At 45.7% G+C, this 22,500-nt stretch overlaps 1 protein-coding gene across 2 annotated transcripts in view; it reads left to right on the top strand.

The window, feature by feature from the left end:
* The window catches only part of LOC137866627 (SPRY domain-containing SOCS box protein 4-like), a 65,452-nt gene that overhangs the window by 25,813 nt on the left and 17,139 nt on the right, over positions 1-22,500 (top strand). For both annotated transcript variants that reach the window (XM_068702644.1, XM_068702645.1), the window contains exon 2: positions 5,243-6,239. In XM_068702644.1, the coding sequence (XP_068558745.1) occupies positions 5,507-6,239 (733 nt within the window). In that variant the 5' untranslated portion in view covers positions 5,243-5,506. The remainder of the gene's footprint in view (positions 1-5,242; positions 6,240-22,500) is intronic.

The following is a 22,500-nucleotide window of genomic DNA, read 5'->3' as shown; positions in this document are numbered from 1 at the left end:
TTTTTATTTTGTTTTTTGGCAACTATTTAGTTTCAATTCCCCAGATAACAGACGATGCAAGTTCAGTATTTAAGAGAAAGAGCGAGGGACTTTTTGTCAAAAGAAGAACAGATTAATAGTGAGCGGAGGAGGAAGATGTGAAAGAGGGAAACGTGATTCATTAGGGAGACGGCTGACTGGAGTTACTTAGAAAAATGTTTCACCCTGTGATGGAAGAAATAAAGATACACTCTGCTTTTCATCAGCTTGTGTATCCTGGTCATTTCTTCCACAGTTTCATCTTTGTTTGACTCAGTTTTGAGCGTGTTTACTCGTATGCAGCTGTGTGTGTGTGTGTGTGTGGTGTGTGTGTGTGTGTGTGTGTGTGTGTGTGTGTGTGTGTGTGTGTGTGTGTGGATTTGTTCGTGTGCAGTGATTTTTCGCCGGCCTCACGCTGAGCTGGTAATCGATTGGCGCACGGCGGACGCTGGGGGCGTTTCGGCTAGGCGGGGCCCCGAGATAATTTGTACCGATTGATAGAGCGTCCGCTCGGCTGTAGCCTCCGTGGATTTACAGGTACGGCCAGACGGGGCTTGACGACACAGAGACGGAGACAAATGGACGGGTGAATAGGGAAGAAAGTTAGTGAAGACAGAGGAAAACAAGAGGAAAAGCAGGATAAAAGAGTCCCGGTATCTTCTTCTACAACTGCCTAATAAGTCCAGAGATGCCTCTATGAGCGCTTCTCCTCATCAGCTGCAGGATGAGTCGAAAGTCCCGGTCTGGAGTCTCTCCTTTTGTATTTTGACATCCTGCTAGGAGCCAGACGGCACAGTTTACGTCTCGCTGCGGCATCTTCAGCTACCCAGGGATTCCCTCATAAGGAATGAATGTCGGCAACGTAGAGAGGATGGCAGTTTGTTTAATGTAGCGGGTTCAGCTGTTGCCATGAAGAGATATTATATACATCTGTGTCTTGTTTTTCTGTGTTGTTTATGAGTTTGTGTGGTTTTTTTTTTACTCTTAATCGCCCAAATGCCCCCCCAGGAGCAGAGAGTGAAAGAAGTGACCTCTTCATGATTCATAGAGGATTTAATATCTGTTAACGGTGGTACAAAGCGACGCGGTCGGGGGATCAGCCTGTGAATAAAAGTTCTCGAAAATGGCAAAAAAAAACGTCCATATATCTGTTTTAATGAGACGCGGAACATGAGCTTGGCCTTTTGCCTGTCGTCAAACTTTCAAATATTTCCTGGCGATGCTCTCCGCGATGAATTTCAAGCCTGACCGACATATCGGCGAGCAAGCAATTTAGTTTCTTTAATTCCCTAATTCTGCACTGAAATCAGAACTCACCACGACCAGAATAATTCGAGTTCACCGACCCATGAAAGGCGAGTCAAAAAAAAAAAGTTACATTTTGCACACCGCCGACGTGTCTTAATGCCCGAGATACCTCGATATTTCGGGAGGACGCTGCTGAATCTCTCGTGTGATAACGGAGACAGACACAGGAAATATTTGAGTTCATTTAATGTTTAATTGCTAAGGACTGTAGTTGAAAAAAGAATGTCTGTGGTGTCTTAGCTTGTCTTGTGGGCAAGTTATGTGAACATTTCCTAAAAGAAAGAGGACATTTTGAGAAACATGCTTATGTGCCATTCTTTCTGGCTGTTCCTTCTGTTTACGGATCGGACAAAGATGAGGTATCGATCCTCTCAATCCAGCCCTCGGTAAGCGAGTGAAAGCCCTCCCGTGAATGTCAAACTATTCCTTTAAGACGTCTGTAATAGGGTCTTGCTAAAGAAACTCCTTCTTTCCATGTGGCGTATTAGCGGCGCAAGGCAACAGCTGTTTCTGCTGCTGTCCCCATCTGCAGGTGTCTGCCGGGATGATAACGAAGGACACACACACACACACACACACACACACACACACACACACACACACACACACACACACACACACACACAAGCACCCTCTCAGGCCAGGCATTCATGCATGAACACAGGCTGGAAGGCTGTCGAGCTGCTCGGTCTGATCCTGTGTGGCCCTGGTGTGTCGGCGGCTGTCCTCGGCCGACCCTCTCAGACACAAACAAAGAGTGACGCGCGTACAGTAAACACCACTGTACGCCATGTTACTCATGAACACTCATGGGTTCCTGTTAGTCCTGAGTGTGTTGGATCCACTGGAGAATCTGAATCCTGCGGAAAAAGTCTGCAGACGCACATCGGATCTGTTCTCATCCGAGAGCGGCGCAGTGAGAGGTTCCTCGGCGGTTTCCTATCTCGGTGTGTGTGTGTGTGTGTGTGTGTGTGTGTGTGTGTGACTTCAAAGCCTGTCTGCCCAGTCGGAGCTTGTTGGACAGTAAATGAAACACAGTCTGAGGCCGACACACACACACACACACACACACACACACACACACACACACACACACACACACACACACACACACACACACACACAAACACACACTGTCCTCTTTTCATGCTACGTTGCACACACACACACACACACACACACACACACACACACACACACACACACACACACACACACACACACACACGCCTTCACATGCTTTTTAGTGACTGGAGCTTGTTAGTAGTACAGCAGGAGAAGCCAGATGAAGCTTGCCCACACACCAGGTGCACACTTCTGTCTATCTGTCCTCTCCTTTGTTGAAAAAGGCTTTTTGAATAGTTTCTGCTTTAATGTAACTTGTCGGCTCCTTCTTGACTCACATTCACAGCGTTTTTTTGTTTTTTGCTGAACTTCTTTTTTTAATCTCGCCAAGTTTACCCATTTTCTCTTTTCTGCTGCCAGCCTCTCTCCTCGTCCTCCCGGTCTCCCATTCCTTCAGATTAACGACATCTACCGTTAAAAAAAAACACGTATCCACTGTAGAACCCGCTTCTGTTGTTTTACAAAGCAATAACAAAGCGCAGAATCATAGTATATGGCTGAAACAATTAGTCGATTAATACATTAATTGATTGGCAGAATCTGAATACGGCACACGCCATGTGATCGTCTGTCTTGTCCAACCCAGCTGACGGTACAGATGACGGGGGGGGGGGGGACTGCGGTCGGTCCTAAATGAGTTGGCTGAAGATGCGGAGAAGATGGAGGGAGAGTAAACAGCAGATGGCTGAAGCGTGTTGCCGCTATTTGCAGCAGCAGACGTTGTGCCAGCCCACCAACCAGCCTCTAGAGAGGTTACTACGCAACGCTGACCGTGACGACACGGGGTCAGAGGTCAAGCGCCTCCTTGATGGCAGCCTAAAATGCCATATTGTCGTCCGCATGCTGCGCCAGACTGGGCCAGCTGACACACACACACACACACACACACACACACACACACACACACACACACACACACACACACACACACACTGGGAGTTTGTACAGTGTTAAATAGTGTTTTCTTTGGCTGAAGTTTGGCAGTGATGACTCTGGAATCTTCCATGCGGTGTCCACCCTTCACCCACCTGCCAGCCGTGATGACACACACTGAGGCAGCTGTGTGTGTGTGTGTGTGTGTGTGTGTGTCCGAGCACTGAACCCTCTCATGCTGAGGAGTGAACTGAGTGGTGGCACACATTGGCTGCCAGCTGCCATGACCTCATTCACAGCAAGAGAGACAGAAAGGGAGAGACAGAGAATGGGAAAACACGAGCGGCCAAATGAGAGGAAGGTGTGTGTGTGTGTGTGTGTGTGTGTGTGTGTGTGTGTGTGTGTGTGCGTGTGTGCGTGCGTGTGGAGGGCATAGAAATTTCACACAGAATTACACCATGATCTCACTCTGTTGGTGGCCGACTGCTTTGGTGGGAATATTTGTGCTGGAGTCATCAGTCTGCTGGTTTAAAAATAAGAACTTTATTTATGTGGTATTTACTTTTACATTTTAAAGAAATACAGACCGTGGCCTATTTTTAAAACCCTGCTTTTTTTCAGCTCTATATTATAGGGCTGAGCACATATTCTAGAGACACACTAGTGTCACGCTGGATCGTGTTGACGCGTAACTAAGCTGAACGTCGTCAAGGTGTGAGGCACTCTTACCAGAAGACGCGTCAGCTCAGGGTGCACATAAAGATAAATGGGTGCTTGTGGCGGGTGAGGTATCGGACAAGCAGCCGATACACAAGGCGCACAGAGCGTCGCGTCATCCACTTCCCTGTCTGTGTCCGAGGTGTGACTGACTCTTTTCCTGTGAACAGGAAACACCCGCTGCCGTTCCTGGAAGAGATCACGACGTCAGTTTAACCGCACAGAGCTGTGTGTGTGTGTGTGTGTGTGTGTGTGTGTGTGTGTGTGTGTGTGTGTGTGTGTGTGTTAGTGTGTAATCACCTTTTGTAGTTGCTTTATATGCTAATATATGCCGTACAAGACTTCTGATTAGCATTATGTGAACAAATTAAATCGAACTTTATTTTTTTTTTACTCATGAAAAAATACGAATATGCCGCACTAAATGTTCTGTACGTATGTGTAGACCGGAGATAAAAGATAATAAGAAATATCAAAAGAATCAATACTTTCTTTTAAAGTTAATCGTCTGTTCTTTGCGGTGTCACCTATACCCAAAATATACCAAAACTCTTGAGGGGAACTAAACTGAAAGTGAATAAAACTGTCTGGCCCAGACTGGAAACCAACACATTACACTGAAAGTGACATCAAAATGGAAAGAACCTTCTAAAAATGAAAGCGCAATATCGGCAGTATCACTAGGATTTCGTCGTGTACTCTGTACTAAGAAATGGGGATAAATTATGAACCGGTGTTTTTTGTTTTTCCTCCTGTGTTGATCTTTTTTTGCAGACTCAACACCGTATTACCTAAATGACGGCGCACCGGGTTCAAATCTGGGTAATGTTGCACAACTGGGGAATGTTTGCGACTTAGAGAGGAGGATAACAGAATGAGTCAGAGGAAATGTGTGTGTGTGTGTGTGTGTGTAAATGTGCCAGTGTGTGTGTGTGTGTGTATGTATAGTCTTGTTCATCCTGTTCATTGTTTATTCCTGTCAAAACAAAGCCGCACAAAATCTGTGAAACAAAGAGTTTTGCCAACACTTGCCATCGGAGAAATTCTCTTTCAGTTTTTCTTCTAATCATCATCTCTCGTTTTCAGTCCTTTTCTGGCTCATTGCTTGGACTGATAGTTTTCTAAAACAACAGCAGTGGTCCAAAATTAGATACCTGTTGTTTTAAATAGCTCTCTCTCTCTCTCTCTCTTCTCTCTACAGGAGTGCCGGCAGCTCTGTCTTTCTGAAGACGTTTGTGGCATGAAACCAGATCGCATACATCCTTCATTCATCAACTCCTCCTCCTCCTCCTCCTCCTCCTTCATCTCCCCCCACAACTCTCCGGTTAGTGCCTCTCACTTCAGCTCCGCCGCATTGATGAGGTAACGTCAAGCTCTACGCAGCGCAGCACCCACCTGCACAAACTCCGCCCCCCTTCCGCCCCCTTCCGTCCCCCTCCTTCTGTCGACCTTTCCAATCGCAGCCATGGGGCAGAAGATCTCCGGCGGCATCAAATCGGTGGATGGTCGCGGGGAAAGCGGTGGCTCCCCGTCCTACCGGCCTTCGGCTCAACGCCGGCAGCACCCCGAACTGAGGGGCCCCGATTTCGCCAAGCCTCCCAGGTTGGATCTCCTGCTGGACATGCCATGCGCCGGGCTGGAGACCCAGCACCGTCACGCGTGGAACCCCGACGACCGCTCGCTCAACATCTTCATTAAAGACGACGACAAACTGACGTTTCACCGCCACCCGGTTGCTCAGAGCACAGACTGCATCCGGGGCCGGGTCGGATACACGAGGGGCCTCCACGTGTGGAGGATCCACTGGCCCTCCAGGCAGCGTGGCACGCACGCCGTCGTTGGGGTGGCGACCTCAGAAGCTGCTTTACATTCTGTCGGCTACACGGCGCTGGTGGGGTCGGACTGCGAATCCTGGGGCTGGGATCTGGGACGCAACAGGCTCTACCACGACAGCAAGAACAGGTCCCACAGCTCGCTGCCCTCCTACCCCTGTTTCCTGGAGCCGGAGGAGTCGTTCACGCTGCCGGACTCTCTGCTAGTGATTCTGGACATGGACGAAGGGACGCTGAGCTTCATGGTGGACGGACAGTATCTAGGAGTTGCATTTAGAGGACTGAAAGGCAAGAAGCTGTATCCCGTCGTCAGCGCTGTGTGGGGACACTGTGAGATAGCCATGAAGTACATCAACGGCTTGGATCGTAAGTATCATACATTACACATTGTGAGCACAGTAGAGTACTGATGGAGAGTCCTCACTGCTGATACTTCGTGGTATCTGTCTTTGAATTCCTGGTCAGGTGGCCGTTGGCACTAGAATTGGAAACTAACGGCGGTGGTCTAATCACGACACGTTGCCACATGTCCCAGGGTTGTGCCTTTCAGTTGTTTTGTAACTCTGTAAAGTCAGAGATTGTACATTTGACACGCTGTCTTTGGCAGCAACACGGGGTGAAAGTTAGACAGAAAATCCACACGTTCCGCAATATTCAAGGAAGTGATGACACCGGTTTCCAGTTTAACCCCCCCCCCCCCAGGCTGTGGTCTGGTCTTCTCGATGCCGTTGCTTCCTTTTCAAGCCCAAAGCTCACTGCGTATAAAAACAAAGTTATTCGTCATGGCTTTGGGTTTCAGGAATTTGTTTCCTACTGAACATTACAGCGTCGGTGGCTGACCTCTGGCCTCTGAGTTAATTAGAGGTTCGGGAGCTGACCTCCTGGATGTGAAGTTTTTCTCATTTTCTCTCGTCTCTTCTCTCAGACTCATTTCTCCAGTTTCTACGCAGCAGTTCTCGTACCCGAGGATGCATTAACGGATCATTTTCTCATATGTGTAATGGTACCTGCAGGTACCGACCTCATATTACCGTCCTTGTTTTTGGCTGTTTCGAGTGACGGTCTTTTGAGGTCACTATAATGGCTGGAAGGCGTTGTTCTGCACTAAATAGCCCCGATGGTAGCGGCGCTACCTCTAGCTGTATCAAGAAGCTGTTGCGTCTGTGTAAACCAGCTGCGTTTTCCGTGCTATGAGCTGAGGGAGACGAGTTCATAAAGAGGTGTTTGGATGTCGGGTTTGAGGTATTCGAATATGTTTTGTTCCCAGGAGACTCCCGCTGTCTGTCTACATGTGTGTGTGTGTGTGTGTGTGTGTGTGTGTTATGAGAGAAGAGACAGGCTTTCTCTCTCCAGTCTAAGTCTAAACACTGACTCTTTGAACGGCGTGTTTGAAAAGAAAGCTCTTAGAAACACATCATGAACACCTAGTACACACACACACACACACACACACACACACACACAGCTGCCAGGAAGGGGAAAGTGTGTGTTGTGAATACTCGCTCGTGATCCGACTCCGGCGGTCTCCCCTCCCGTGTTTGCAGAAGCCCGCGGGTCTTATTCGACATCACAACAGTAGTGCGTTTTTTGTCCGTCACCAAGCTGAGAAGAAAACCCTTTCTGTTTCGTCAGATTCTTTCTTTTTTTTTTTTCTTCTTTACTCAATCACCTCAAAATTCCTCCTTTTTGAAATTTGTTCTCAGAAGTTCTTTTGCTCTTACGGGTCACCGCGACTTCAAGAGAGTCTTTTTTTTTTTCTACATCCTAGCTTTGAATGTGATGGTTTTGGTCTTGAAACTAGAATATGAATCAGAACGAAACACAGAAAAGAGTTGGCTGAAATTCATATTCATATATATGTATATGTATGTGTGTGTGTGTTTAGTAATCTCCTACTCTCAGGCTTAGTTCAGAGTACATACTTTGGCTGTTGAAAGCAAGCTCCACACCTCAGCCTCTTCCCATTTATGGAGCCATCTGCTGGATTTCACGGCGAGTCTGTGTGATGGGCCATCCAGGAGAATATGTGAGCGTGTTCAAAGCCCTCGCTCCTACAAGCACACACTCCATGCTGTGAAATGAGGGTTGACTGTTGAAAATGCGCACGGCTTAATGCATGGAAGGGAATTAAGGTTGAAAGGCTCCTCCTGATAGGTGCATCTTTAGGAATAGGAAAAGAGGGAGTGGGCGGAGAAAAAAAGGAGGCAAGCAGGGATGTGTGTGCATGAGACGCTGAGGCAGCAAGACATTTAAAAAATATTGATAATTATTGATGACGCTATAATAGTCTGAAACCGTAAGCCCATGTTAACAGCATGCGCTGTTCCAAATACACACCCCTCTCCCTGCAACAGAAGGAAGCACATGGCCAATTAGTATGCAGAGTGACATCATCAGACTTTCCTATTTTTCTGTTTTGTTATGTTAGTCTTCAAGGATTTCTGCCGGCAACTCAAACCGTGGAGAAAAAAAAAAAAAGTAAGTGTTGCTGCCAAAAACCTAAGGAAGCTGTCTGGGAAAAAAAAAAAAAAAAAAAAAAGCCTGAGGACTAACCTCTACAGTGAGAAGGAAATATTTTGACCAATATTGTGTATTTTTGGGATAACGGACTGTCGGACAAATGGGCTGTTGGGGACATTTTTCGGACTACTGGGGTTCCGAAATGATCGTCCCGTGGTGGACGAAACGCTGGCATCCTGGGAAGCTACTGCAGCTCACATCAGCTCCCCGAGCTTCTCTCGTGGTATCAAACAATACTTTCATTCATTAAAGAGTTACATTGGAAGAGGGGGGGGGATACAAAAGCGTGCCGCTAGCGGGTCGATAAGTCCGGGAACAACTTCTACTCAAGACAGAGGAGCGTTTTAATAACGGTGCATGGAGACACAGTTAGTTAAGAGCTCGACTTCCTCTGTTTTGGATTCTCCAGCTCTCGGTTCTCCTAAAAGGTCGAAACGGCGAAAATTCACCAAACCGACATTTCTTTTGCTCCCATGAGACTATGTATTCCAAAAACAAAATACATCTTGTGTGTGTGTGTGTGTGTGTGTGTGTGTGTGTGTGTGTGTGTGTGTGTGTGTGTGTGTGTGTGCGTGTGCGAGCAGACAGACGAGACAAAGGCTTTTCTTGAGAAACAGGCCTCAAGTAGGGGAAATCCACTTTGGACCACCAAACCTGACACAATGCTTTTTGTTTTCTCATTCCATCCACTCATAACCACATCCAAAGCTCGTCTGGAGTTATTAGTGCTCCAGTCTTTGCTCCGATTCTGGGAATCCGATCCTCCCCGATTTCGGAGGTGAAAGGAAGTAAGCCTCGGGGTGCTCTCCTCGTTGCCGAGTCGGCAAACAGATTATGATTACTGGTCTGTGTTTCAATTCCTCGTCGCTTTTGCATTGAATCTGCTTGTGGGACAGTGAGAAATGAAGTCATGATTGCCGTCTGCCTGTGAGCGTAGGAGAGCGTTCGAGTAGGTGTGCGGTCAGCGAACAGACACTGTATCACACAGATGTTGTCTGCTGCTCCCCCCCCCCCCCACGGTAATTGCTCAGCGCATCATCACTTGTGAAATGTGGGAGTTTAAACTTAAATGAGTGCGTCGTATAAATCTGTTCTGCGTGTTTATGAGGGTATATGGTCATGAAAAATCTCCCCGGCAGTTCGGTAATGACTTAATCTAACGGCCCTTCCCGTGAGAAGCGACTATTGGATTGTTTGTAAATTATAGTTGTGAGGAAGGGAGGAGGGGGTGGGGGGGGGGGGGAGACAACACGACTGCAGGGTATTAAAAAGAGATTTATAGACGCAGCGTCTCCTCGCCACAAACTGTTTGTTTTCCTCATCGCTCCGGCTCAGGCACCACCGCTGCAGTTGATCATCACTTCGCTCCACCTCGGATCATCGCTCCCGTTCCCGCAGTAACACGACACACAACCCCGGTGAGACCTGTGCAACCAGCAGCGCTCCAGGTTTATGTTTAGTTTTTGGGAAGATCGCACAAAAGCAATCGCGGGGGGGGGGGGGGGGGGGGTCAGAGGGAAGTACGTGCGCTAATGCAAATAGATGCTGAGCGAGGGTTCAAACTGCTGCATTATCCTGCAAATGCGATGTAAATTATTCATCCTTCGAGCGCTCCGACCGAAGAATGTCTCCTCTTCCATCGAGAGCTGAACGCACCCCTGTTTGCCAGATCGAGTGTATTTCACTTAAGCATTGATAAATCACGTAAACATGTGTCATTTTGCTACCTTGAAGCTCACTCTCATTTGCTTCTGTCTAATTTGTCAGTGCATATCTCTCTCACACACACACACACACACACACACACACACACACACACACACACACTCGTCCTGCGTCTATAATTGTACCAATTAGCAGCGCTGTGATTCACTACATCGGGAGCTGTCTTAGCTTTGCGGTCCTGATAAGTGTCACTTTCTCCTCCTCTCTTCTCTTTGTACTCTAGCATACATCACACCAACATGTTCAATGCGAAATCTGGCAGTTTAATCCTGCCTTCTGTATCAGTTTAATACACAGACCACCCAGAATAGACTTTCTCTAAAGCGTTTAAAGGCCACTGTTGGGCAAATATGACTGTTATCAATTGAAGACCTTGTAAATCCAATTTTTTTTGTTGGGGGATTGATTTTAATTCCAGTTAAAAGGATTACATTTACTTCCTGGTAGTGAAGCTAATGTCAGGGCATTTTTTTCTTCTTCTTCCTCCAGTTGCAGTTGAATAATGTGACGTTAAAGGTTTGTTATCCAACAGCCGTGATAATCCTCGGGACAGTTCAGCTGAGACCAGATGACGCGGACGTCATCACCGTCTGTAAAGGAAGCGAAGAGAAAGTGAAAAAAACGGTGAGGAACAGGGGGAGAAAAAGAGGGATAGAAGAGTTAAAAAAAAAAGAGAGGTGACAGAATGGAAGAAGTTACAGGGAGAAGAACTCGAAGCCAGGATAAGATCCTCGGCAGTAAAAAGGACCATGCTGAAGTTTTATCGAGAGGTGGATGGAGCCAGTGAGAGGGAGGGTGTGAGCATTCAGGACAGACGCGCTGGAGAGCCAGCAGAGCTGTGCAGTTGTGTGAGATGTTGTGAGATATTTTTTTTTCGTCACATTTTTCTGGTGAGTTTTCAAAACTGCGTTGCAACACGCCTCTCTCTCTCTCTCTCTCTCTCTCTCTCTCTCTCTCTCTCTCTCTCTCTCTGCACCGGCCCACCGTCTATTTTTACCGCACCGTGTGAAAAATGTCAAACGCGCGCCACGCGGCCGCAGGACTTCCAACGCTACAGAAATGTGACATTTGCACCACGCAGACACAAATCCTACCGCCGGGGTTTTTTTTTTTTTTTTTTCGTTGGCGGGGATTAATTCATACTTCAGAGTTAAAATCAGGCTTATTCAGGCGTCACATTCCAGCAGATCTGTCAACGAGAAGTGACCCACTTTCCCCCCCCCCCCCTCTGTAAGCCCCCCCCCCCCCCCCCCCCCCCCCCCCCCCCCCCCCCCCCCCCCCCCCTCTTTTCTCTACTATTTAGTCTGCCCCACATGAGCTGACACACTCCAGGTCAGACCTAAACCAGCTGCTGCCACCACTGCTGCAGCACGCAGACACCCGTTCAGTGAGAACACTGAGGTCCATTCATGAGCAGCTCGTTTGCATGAACCCGGTGGTACCGTGCTCCAGTAGAGAGTCACGGTTCATCTCATCTTTCCCCTGTCGATCACGTACCATTAAACCAGAACAGATACGTTACGGGGACATGCCGTCACATTGCACCTTGAAATATGTACAACATGTAAGGTATTCCTTATTGTTATTTATTGCCTCGGCGCACTTTCTTCTTCGTACTCGTCAGTGTAAAGGCTTTGTTTAGTTATCAATAGTTTGATCAAAATCTAATCTTAAATTAATTGATCTGAAATGAGATTTTCCTTGGTTTCTTTTTCTTTTTCCCGACGCAAGATATCAGCTTCCCAGAACATTTAAAAAAAAAAAAGAAAAGAAATTGGCTTTAATGTCTTCTCTGAAATCACAAGAAATCATTTTCTCAGTAGCTCCTTGTGATATTAAGTGGAGATTTTTTTGGTTTCACCTGCTGCGGTTTTTGAGATATTCATCTCTGTGCAACACAATGACGGTGAAGTTTAATTTGTGCTGCTCAAAAAAAAAAAAAAAAAGAAGAAGAAGAAGAAGGAAAACTCAACAGGAACTTGTCTTTCCAGAAACAAATCACTTCTTTCTACTGAAGAAATATCTCTGAATTTATACTATCTACTCTAGATAGTCCTGTGAAGTATTCTTTCAGTTTGACAAATATCACCTTCACTGTCTTCACAAATTGTCACTCCATGTTTAGCATTGAGTACTAAAATGTCTTGATTCGGGTTGAAGCGATCCTTTAAAACCGGTCTGCGTTCCGCTCCGTTCACATCACAGGTGCCTTCATGTGTTTGAGTGTCTCAGAGTGACTCAGCTTCTTACTGGCAGCCTGGTTGTTAGCGAAGCTAGCGCTCACGCTAACTGCCGGCTGTGTGATATATGTGGGTCACTAGGTTACTTCTTCATCTTAACTCAGCTGCTACCTGCAGGCCTCAGGGTTATGGACTTTTTTTATGATTTCTCTCCCTTTCCTTTTTTTTATGATTTCTGTCACACATGCCCCCCCCCCGCCCCCCCCCCCCGTCTCTCTCCGGCTGCTTCCTTCTCTCTTTTTCTTGTTCGTTTCCTCCCGAAGCGTTGAGCTCCGTCACATTTAGACAAGCCGTGAGCAGCTCTCACTGGAGCCCACGCGTTTCTGCAGACAGTACAAAAGTAGATGCACAATGTGTGTGTTTTTTTTTTTTCCCCCACCCAAGCCGAGTGGATCCAACACAAACGTTTAATTCAGTTCAAGGCTGGATTGATGATTTTAAATGCAAACTCAAGACACAAGTTTGCGTCACTATAAACTACATAAAGACACTTTGCCGATTGTGTAAATCTCTTTATGGTGACTAATCGTCGGCGCTTACACAGGTACTTAATAGCTTCTGCAAAATGTCTGAGTGGAAGCAACCTGTATTCTATATGTAGTCACGTGAGTCGTCAGTCAAGTTAACATTAATCCTTAAACCGAACCAAATGGTTTTGTGGCCTCAGCTTAACGTCCTGTAAAACGGAGCTTTATTTTGAAAAGACACTATGCGCGTAACGAGTGGAAAGCGACACACACCGTCCACAGACTGTTTGACGAGTTGGGGGTGAGAATCTCTTGACGTAATCCAACAAAATGTCTACGATCGGCCGTTCTGAAACTGCACCGCAGGATTGTGTGACAGAGAAAAGGCTCGGATGTTTGAATCGTGCCTCGTGTTTCCTTCTGCATCCTCTGCTTTGAGATCCAAACAGCCTCAGCTCCAGCGGGGGAACAGTGGTGTCATGTCAGCCTGCTAGTAATCAAATATTTAACAGCAGCAATGAATAGAGGAAAGGGGGAGGAACAAAAACTGGCAAAGCAACACAAGAATAGGGGGTTGGGGAAACAGGGAAACGTGGATAAGAGAGTGATTTTTGTATTCTTTCAGGAAAGATGCAGCCCAGTGACAAACAGAAGGTATGAGTGAAGAAAGAGTGAAAGGGAGTAGGTGGAGGAGAAACAGGCCCCTAATGAAAGGCTGGAGGATTAGTGAGGGTTTCAAACACTGATGTGGTCGTGATCCTGAACTTTAGACGGATTCCCAGACTGCGATTAAGCCAAGCTCTCTGCAGAGCACCACCAACTGCTGCACAGACCATCTGAGTACTTGTGAAACCAGGTTAAGTTGCATTTCGAGCCGCTTCTGACGATCCTTGATTTAGTCCCGTCTTGAATTAACTAAAGCATTTTCTTAACAGAAATTCAGAGTTACTCCATAGCCGTGTCGTTCATATCCTTCGGTGATTTGGTGGCGAGACGCCGCCGTTTTATTTCTGTTTTCACAACTTTTTTTTCCCTACTTTGATTGTTTAATCTGCTTTCTCCTCATCGATTCCACCTCACGATGGAGCTTTTATTGATCCACTCCAGCTTTTACGAGCACCCCGAGGCCGGAGGCATGAGTACCTGCTCGAGGTAATGAACTCAGGTGCTTGAGATTAATCTTGTTTAACATAAGTAATGAATAACATTTTGGAAAAAACGGTTTCGGGGAGCCGCGTTTGAAAACCACAACCTTGCTCTGGATGAACCCCCCCCACCTGTTCCTGGTTCCTGTACAGGGGGAAACCACTGGCTTTATTATGACGGTGATTCACAGATACGGCTGTCTCTATAGCAACCCGACTGCCAACACCTTCACCTGAGAGGACCTCGGAGGTATTAAAAGCCGGAATGCCGAAAGCTTCGGTACGACACAAAGATAATAGATTTAGAAACTGCGTTTTTGTTCTCCGTACGCCACCAACGAACAAGGCGGCCTATATTCCAATATGAATTATGGAATGATAGCAGGGTTAGTGTATCGACTGGTCACCTTTGCACACGTCTTTATGAATGAATTAAATAAGCACAATAACAGGTGTGTGATGTGTGTGATCTGGTGTTGCCCCTCAGAACAGTTGTGAGCCGTTACAGCAGTGAGACGCAGTGTGTGAAATATTTTCACTTTAAACATTTATTATATTCCTTTGCAGCAGCAGTGCTCATTAGATGGACTTTGTGTGGTTTCTTGTGTAGCGTGTGTGTGTGTGTGTGTGTGTGTGTGTTTGTTTGTTCATGCAAACACGCTATAACTCTCCAAGGAGTCCGTTTGCAACACAACAGATCTACTGTTTGCTTTCTGCCAGTCTGCTGCCGGATAACAAGTGGATAGCGGCAGGCGTGCTAGCTTAGTTAACCAACTGTCAAGTGAATATTTTTAAATTTAGGATTGTTGGATGAAAAAAAAAAAAAATGAAACTTCAGAAACACAACTACAGGGGGAAAAAATTCATGCATTTCTACATCACATCGTTTTTAAGTTGGCGTTGCCATTTATTTATTGCGTCGTTTTCATTTTAGCCTCTTTTATCCCGACATGTTAATGTTCTCATTCATGTTCCTGTGTTAAGAAGACTGAACGGGAGGGATGGAGATGGAGGAGACCGAAGGCTGGTTAGGCAACGACTGATCAACAAGAGGAGGGACTTATATGAAGAGGTCCATGGGGGGGAAAGGGATGAAGGAAATCCTGCTGCTCCCTGGGAGTCACATGCTGTGCCTCCGGGAGACGGCCAGCGAAGATGTCCCTACCGCACCAGCAGTCAAGTGTGTTAATATCCCTGTGATTAGTGCTATTAGTTTTGTGTAAAACAGAAATGGCGAGAGAGAAGACGAGAGACTGACTGAATTATTTGCATGAAGTGAGTGATTACACACCTGATTATCTCCCCCATTCAGTTCCTGTTCTCTGTCAGGACCGATGCGTTCACCATCATCTGTTCCACTCTGTTTGTATGTGTGTGTGTGTGTGTGTGTGTGTGTGTGTGTGTGTGAGAGAATCTACAAAGACATAACTGTCGGTGGAACGATATTGCATTTACAGCATTAGGACTCTAAAGCTGTGTCATTTTAGGGAGGAGGTCAATCTGTGGGAGATTCATTTGAATACCATTAACTTCCAAAAATAAACCTTTGAACAGCGATTTAAAAACCTGCTTGATGCACCTCAACTCCATTTACCAGAGAGTCAAAGAAATGCATGCGAGCAAGGAGAGCTGAGGAGCTGACATCAGTTTTGAAGGCTCAGCAGTTGCTTTTTATTTATTTTTTTTTTTTTACACATAAATCCCACGTTTAACACTGCAGCAGACTAGACTATGATCGGAGACACAGACACAGACATAAGAGCCTCCTCTGGACGGCAGCAGGAACAGACTATTACCTATTTGATATGCATTAAAAAAAACATGGTGGCGTATAATGTTTGTCATTTGTGTTTGGTCCCAGTGTTTGCATTTATCAATTCCACTTCCAACATGCGCACACACACACACACACACACACACACACACACACACACACACACACACACACACACACACACACACACACACACACACTCTCTTTCTCTCTCTCTCTCGCTCTCTCTCTCTCTCTTGCTCTATCTCTCTCGCTCTTTCTCTCTCGCTCTCTTTCTCTTTCTCTCTCGCTCTCTCTCTCTATCTCGCTCTCTCTTTCTCTCACTCTCTCTCTATCTCGCTCTTTCTCTCTCTCTTTCTCTCTATCTCGCTCTTTCTCTTTCTCTTGTTCTCTCTATCTATCGCTCTCTCGCTCTCTTTCTCTCTCTCTATCTCTATCTCGCTCTTTCTCTCTCTCTCTCTCTCTTTCTCTTGTTCTCTCTCTATCTCTCGCTCTCTTTCTCTCTCTCTCTCTCTCTCTATCTCGCTCTTTGTCTCTCTCTCTCTCTCTCTCGTTCTCTCTCTATCTCTCTCTCTCTTTCTCTCTCTCTCTCTTGCTCTTTCTCTCTCTTTCTCTCTTTCTCTCGTTCTCTCTCTCTCTCTCTCTCTCTCTCTCGCACGCACGCACGCACGCACGCACGCACGCACGCACGCACGCACGCGTCCAGTATTATTAACGGGGCAGTCCAATCACTCCCTGTAATGACTGAGAGCTGTAATGAGTGAGAGCCAGATAGTCATCCCCAATCTTTGTCTCCTGCACTCTTTGTTCAGGAAGCTGTAGGATCGGCCTCTAATCAACACTTCAATTTGGCCTGCTGACATTACCAATTTACTGACAGACTGAATTCCTTTGTGTGCTCTCATGGACTCCGGAATAATTTAAAAGTCTCTCTCTCTCTCTCTATCTCGTATTCTTCTGCCGGATGAAGGAAACTCTCCTGAATTAGATGTGTGTTTTCAGTTTGGTCATTGAACGCTGACTTGTCGGAACAAAAATGCAAAGAGTTCCGGCTTGCTGCTACCTGTGGGCACTGAGAGCTTGAAGTCGGTCAACAGCTCAGTCTTTCTCTTTCAGTTCACGGTTTGTCTCCGTTTGCGACACATAAAGGGGAACTACAGCCCGTCTATGAACTATGAGCTCTGAATTGTATCCATCTGTTCATGCTGTTTCCATGACGGCACGTATTTAATGTTTGCACATCTTGCGAGGATGATGTCATGACTTCAGACATGTGAACAGGTTTGGCCTTAGCGCTCAGGAATCCTGTCCTGTGCAACAGAGAGTGGAGGTATGACGTATGATGTAATGGCTTTGTGTTTATGTCCTTGAAAAAAAACCGAAAACTTAATTTAACCGTTTTTTTTTTTTTAAATCATGGAAAGTTGACTCGTAAACCGCTCGTTTTCCCACCGTCACACGTCGGGTCGTCCTCTGCTGTTCCCCCGAGCAGCTGTCCTGCAGCCGTTCAGGGCAGAGTGCCTTGCTCAAAGGCATCTCGACACAACTGTTCTGACACAGCAAGTGGCATTTGCTCGCTCACTTTCCCCATTTCTTCATTCAGTGCTTTCACAAGGAAAACCAGGTTAGTCAGCAAAAAACATGTTTTGCAGGTAAACAGGAGAACGCATTTACATGCGGTGACTGTAAATCCATGTGTACACGCAGCAGCACTTCAGTGATCAGATGTAGAAAGCATTGCTTACTTACTGTCACAGCTGTGCTGATGCTCTCCTTTTCGTTCTACCGCTTTGTTGAAACAGCTGATGAGGCACCTGGTTGCATGTATACATGGTATACATAAATTAGGTTTCTACCTGGAAACCTGGCTACCTAACCGCATGTAAACACACTGACAGAGCTGCAGACTGTAAGTCTACAGCTACTCAGGCTGATGTTTTGTGCTCCCATAGCGTCAGGTTCATTTCACCATCGCGGACACCCGCTGTCATAGCCGGGTTGTAAATACGATGTGCGTTGTTCACTTCAATATTTAGCTTATGATCTTCAAGTACATCAAAACATGTAATTGAAAGCAAACCACCTATGACTCTGGAGTGCAGCTGGTTAACGTTTTGTGCGTTTGAAAGCTGGTTGAACGTTGCATTGTGTGCACACGGGACTGCTAATGTCTACAATTAGTCTTTGTATTGTTGTTGTGAATATTCTTACAGCGGCTTTGCATGTCGTAACCCTGGAGACCAACAACCTAAAGTGGCAGTGCAGAGCTGAGCCTCTGACACAATGTCTACCTTTTTTTTTTTTTTTTGTACTTTCAGTTCTTTCACAATATGTGAAATGAGTAATTTGTATTTGTAACGGTTTAAACATGTGTCCTCAAGCCACGAATAGACAATGATTCATCTCAGTCTTGTTCTGAATCACTTCGGCGACACAAAGGAAACATTCAAAGGTCACCGTGAGCTTGATGCGCACACTTGAACTGACTTTTATGCAATTTTAAGATCTATATTAAGTTATCTATGCTCACTTATCACGACACCTTTGGAGCAAGGACTATGTTTTCATCAAGTGCTTTTCATCCTCTTCTTATATTTCGCTATAAAAGTCAACATTTGGATTTGTCCACTCATGTGTTTTTGTGATTTCCAAGCGGTGACTCTTTATATTGGCAAAGTGAGCAGGGCTGAAGGTAATACAAGTAGTGTGAATCATTTCTTTGAACATATGGTTTTATCATCTTGCGCCAATCCCTTTTAGTTGCCTCCATCTTTTTTGTTGTTGTTGTTGTTGTTGTCGTTATGATCTAAAATCTTAACTCTGCCCGCCTCTCCGACGCTAAAAAATCTAAATCTTCATGGTCGTGGATCTCTTCAGAACCTCCTCCTCTCCTCTAGCTGTGTGTCCTCTGTTTTATCTGTCTCGCAGTCTAGCTAGTCCTCACTAAATCTTCGTCTCTGTAATTCATATTGCCCCCCTTTTGTCCTCTCAGCCTCTGCTGGGAGCTGCTGTAGCTCGCCGAAGTTACCGAGGACAAAAGGAATGTTGAGACCGTCAGAGATTTGTTATTCCGGTTTCATCTTCATTACAGCCTAGTTAAGTCATGGTCGTTGGTTTTTATAGATGTTACTAGTCTATACTACTTCCTTTTGAATTGATCAGTTGTTGTCTCGTCTGATTCCTGTGTTCTTGGATTTTCACTTTTCATGATCTCCATTGTGACAAAATGTTATCTCCTTTTAATCCGGCGTGTTTGTGAGATTGATGACTGTCGTGTTGTTAGAGTGTTCATTGTGGAGCGTGCCAGAATATAGAAAGTAGAGGAACGCCGCCTCGCTGTGAATCATTACAGACAGAGACGCTGCATTGCAGGTTGCTTTGCCTCGGTGGTTTTAAGTGGAATCGTGTACGAATAGTTAACAAGCCTAAAGTTATCAAGGGTGTGTGTGTGTGAGGAAAAATTCAGGCATCTCACAAAAAAAAAAAAAAAAAGGAAATCTTTAATGTGTTATATCTCTTTTTAGCCTCACAGAGAAATGACCACAATATCTGCTTAAGTACACAAAAGCACTCGGCGGCGGTGCTTTTCTTTTCCTATAATTAGCTGGGCTCCTCTGTCGAGAACAGGAGGCTCGTAGAAACGCTCCTTCGATTGATTCAGACGAGAGGAAGAGAGCGTCCTGTGTGCGACCAATCAATAAAAAAAAAAGCAATTAAACACATTAAATATCTAAGATAAAGAATAAGGAGTAATTAAGACAGATTTTTAGAAATTAATTCTTTTCTGCTGAGCGATAAACGATTGTTTTAGCTGGACCTGTTTCACGTAAACCTGAGAGAACAGTTCAATCTTTGTGTCTAGTTTTTTTGCTTCTTAAATTAAAGAAATTAAAGATACACGTTATCACGTGAAACCGAATTTTAACGTCAAATTATTAACAATTTAAAGCAAACTAAATTACAGATAATAAAACAAACTCAATTTATTGACACCTTTCTTTAAAGATGGGCTGACAAAAAGTGCAAGTGAACAATTATCACGCACTATTATATTCCACATCTTGTTTGTTCACTATGCTTGTGGCTCTAAATTACTTTAGGTAGATTGAAAAGTTGGCTCTTCAAACTTTCGGCCAGCAACTCGTATGAAAAGGAGAACCAATCATTGCCAAGAACCGATGTTATGCAATCATAGAGCGCCGTGGCTTCAGGCAACGTCCAACGACGTTCGCTGAATGCAAGAGAAGGACACACAGCATATAGAATAATATATTATCCCACCGAGAAATAACACTTTTAAATATCGCAGTTAAAGAAGTAAAAGTAGCAACTGAATCCACCTTGAGCTGCTTATGGAAAACTGTGGATATTAAACAGACATGCAGCAACTCGGGGATGGATGGATGGACGTTGCTAGGTTACAGAAAGAGAGAAAAGTGACACCAGAACGGGTAACGCTTTATTGGATTGTGTTCAGACCGCTGGCTCCTTCATCTTGAGCGTTCAAAGGGAAAGACATGCTGATGTGCATCCTGTTGCTGCTCAGAGCAGAGGACATCTCTTACACTCTGTGCTGAAAGTTGAAGTATCTCAGCTTTAAGCTAACCATGATGTAGCAGTAGCCATGACGGGCGCTTTCCCCCCCCCAGAACACATAGAAGTCACCCATTCACATCCATTCATACGCTGATGGCAGGGGGCTACCATGCAAGGTGCCACCTGCCCATCGGGCCTAACTGAGTGTTCACGACCCACCTGTGCACCGTAGACACAGTCGAGGACACGTCGAGGACACGTCAAGGACACGTCAAGGACACGTCGACGTGGACCGGAGGAGCCAGGGATCCAATCAGCCGATCTTCTGATTGGCCGAACCAGAGATATCGTCTTTTTTTTTACGTTACCCACATTGCAACTCGGCGGCTTCCATTTCAGATTTCCCGCGGCTCCCTCTGGAGCCACAAAATGTGTATTTACAGTAATAACCCCCTAAGAACTGTAAATATAGTTCCCTTTAATGCTCAAAAACTAAGGATATTTGTCTTTAGGGCCTTCAACATAAAATATTTATTGTGAGAGCATGATCCAGTTCCCCAGCAACCACTAAAAAAAAGTATGTTTTTTTTTTTTTAAAAGTATATTTTGGCATCACGCCCTGCAGAGATGCGCCGGCGCTTCTGATCCCAGCCGAACACGATCGGCAAATAGATTCAGCGATCGGCTTACGCTGGTGTCGCCACGAGGAAGCGACCGCTGAAAGCATCTGGTGTCGTGTTTTGGTTGCAGTGAAACACGCTGTATCGCTCAGCGGCTCATAAAGCGCCGACTCACAGAAGACGTCTCAAACCAAATTAGTGTCACAGCGGCTTTCCCATGTCTAATTAAAAGGGAGCTGTTGTCTGCGTGCTTCCTCCGCTCTGATGCTCTGCCGTACCCCTGAACATTAATACGGGGTTGAAAATCTTTTTATTGCTCCAAAATAATGCATCGACAACAAGCTGTGGGCTTTTGGCCGCGTTGGTTTTATAGTTACTGCACGGTTTGAACGGAGCGAACCACTTCCGGCGTGAGGGACGGAGATGTTTGTTCGATCCGATGATGTGTATTTTGGGCTTTTCTGGCCCTGCCTGATGTCCCGGGCCGAGACTGACCTCGTTGGCGACCTTGCTCGGGGATCATGACTGCGAGCCGGAGATGAGGATTAACTGTCTGTGTGTCAGCCAGGGAGAGACCGCGATCCCTGAAGCCAATTGACAATTTTGTTCAGATGTAATGAAGTGGATGAAGGACCACACGCCCCTCAGTCCTGCCATTTGAAAAGCCTGCATGCAGTGGCAGTGATTGCCTCATTTTAGCAAATTGAAAAAGGCAAAAAAAAAAAATTAAATAATAATGACATCCTCAGCCTTTCTTCTTTTTTTTTTTTATATATATATATTTCTACATTTTAGAGACAAAACCAATTCAAGCAAACCTGCTATGAAAGGCTTTACAATTACAAACCTGCAAGGGAACATTTCGCCAATAATAGATTCACTCAGTACTGGAAGTTATTACATCCTGGATTTCTCCTATATATCACGGCCTTCGTCTTTTGGAAATGTTTGCTCAGTAAAATCCTATTCTTTTAATCTCGAAGAAGCAGATTCCTAAAACTTTGAAATGCTCTAAAAACAGTTAACTTATTATATAACAAAAAAAAAACCGACCTGAATATTGCATCAATAAATTACAGCACCCGCATTGTCATTGATCATGCTGATGTATAATTTATCATTAGATGGAGCTTAAGTTTTAAACCGTCGTTACTTCAGGCAGGCCGTCTGACTGAACTAAAGGCTGAGCTTTGACCCCCATTAGGCTGACATGGAGCCATCATATCCAGTTTTCACGTCAGCGCTCTCCTTCATCCCTCCTCCGCCCGCATCCCACCGGTCTTCCTCTACTCCTCAGTCTCTTAATCTTCGCTCTCTCCTCTTCATCTTCCCCTCTATTTACCTTACTCTCCTCGCATTCCTCCTCGTTCTCTTGCTCTCTCCTCGGTCTTCCTCCCTGCTCTTCTTCTTCTTCTTCCGTCTCTAACCTCTGCTGCTGCTGCCGTGGCTTCGCGTTTATCTTCGTCTCTGCCTCGTCTTTTGTTTTCTCCTCACACTACCCACATCTGTCTCTGCCTCCAGTCAAGCTCTCAGCTTCTGCTCCCTCCGGCTGAATTCCCCTTCCAGCCTTCCCCTACATGTGAAGGGACAAGAGCCACCC

The sequence above is a fragment of the Cebidichthys violaceus genome, unplaced genomic scaffold (genome assembly GCF_023349555.1).
Source record: "Cebidichthys violaceus isolate CVI_PGR_0920_01 unplaced genomic scaffold, fCebVio1.0.p SCAF_87, whole genome shotgun sequence".
Taxonomy (NCBI): domain Eukaryota; kingdom Metazoa; phylum Chordata; class Actinopteri; order Perciformes; family Stichaeidae; genus Cebidichthys; species Cebidichthys violaceus.
This window is presented reverse-complemented; position numbering and strand designations above follow the sequence as displayed.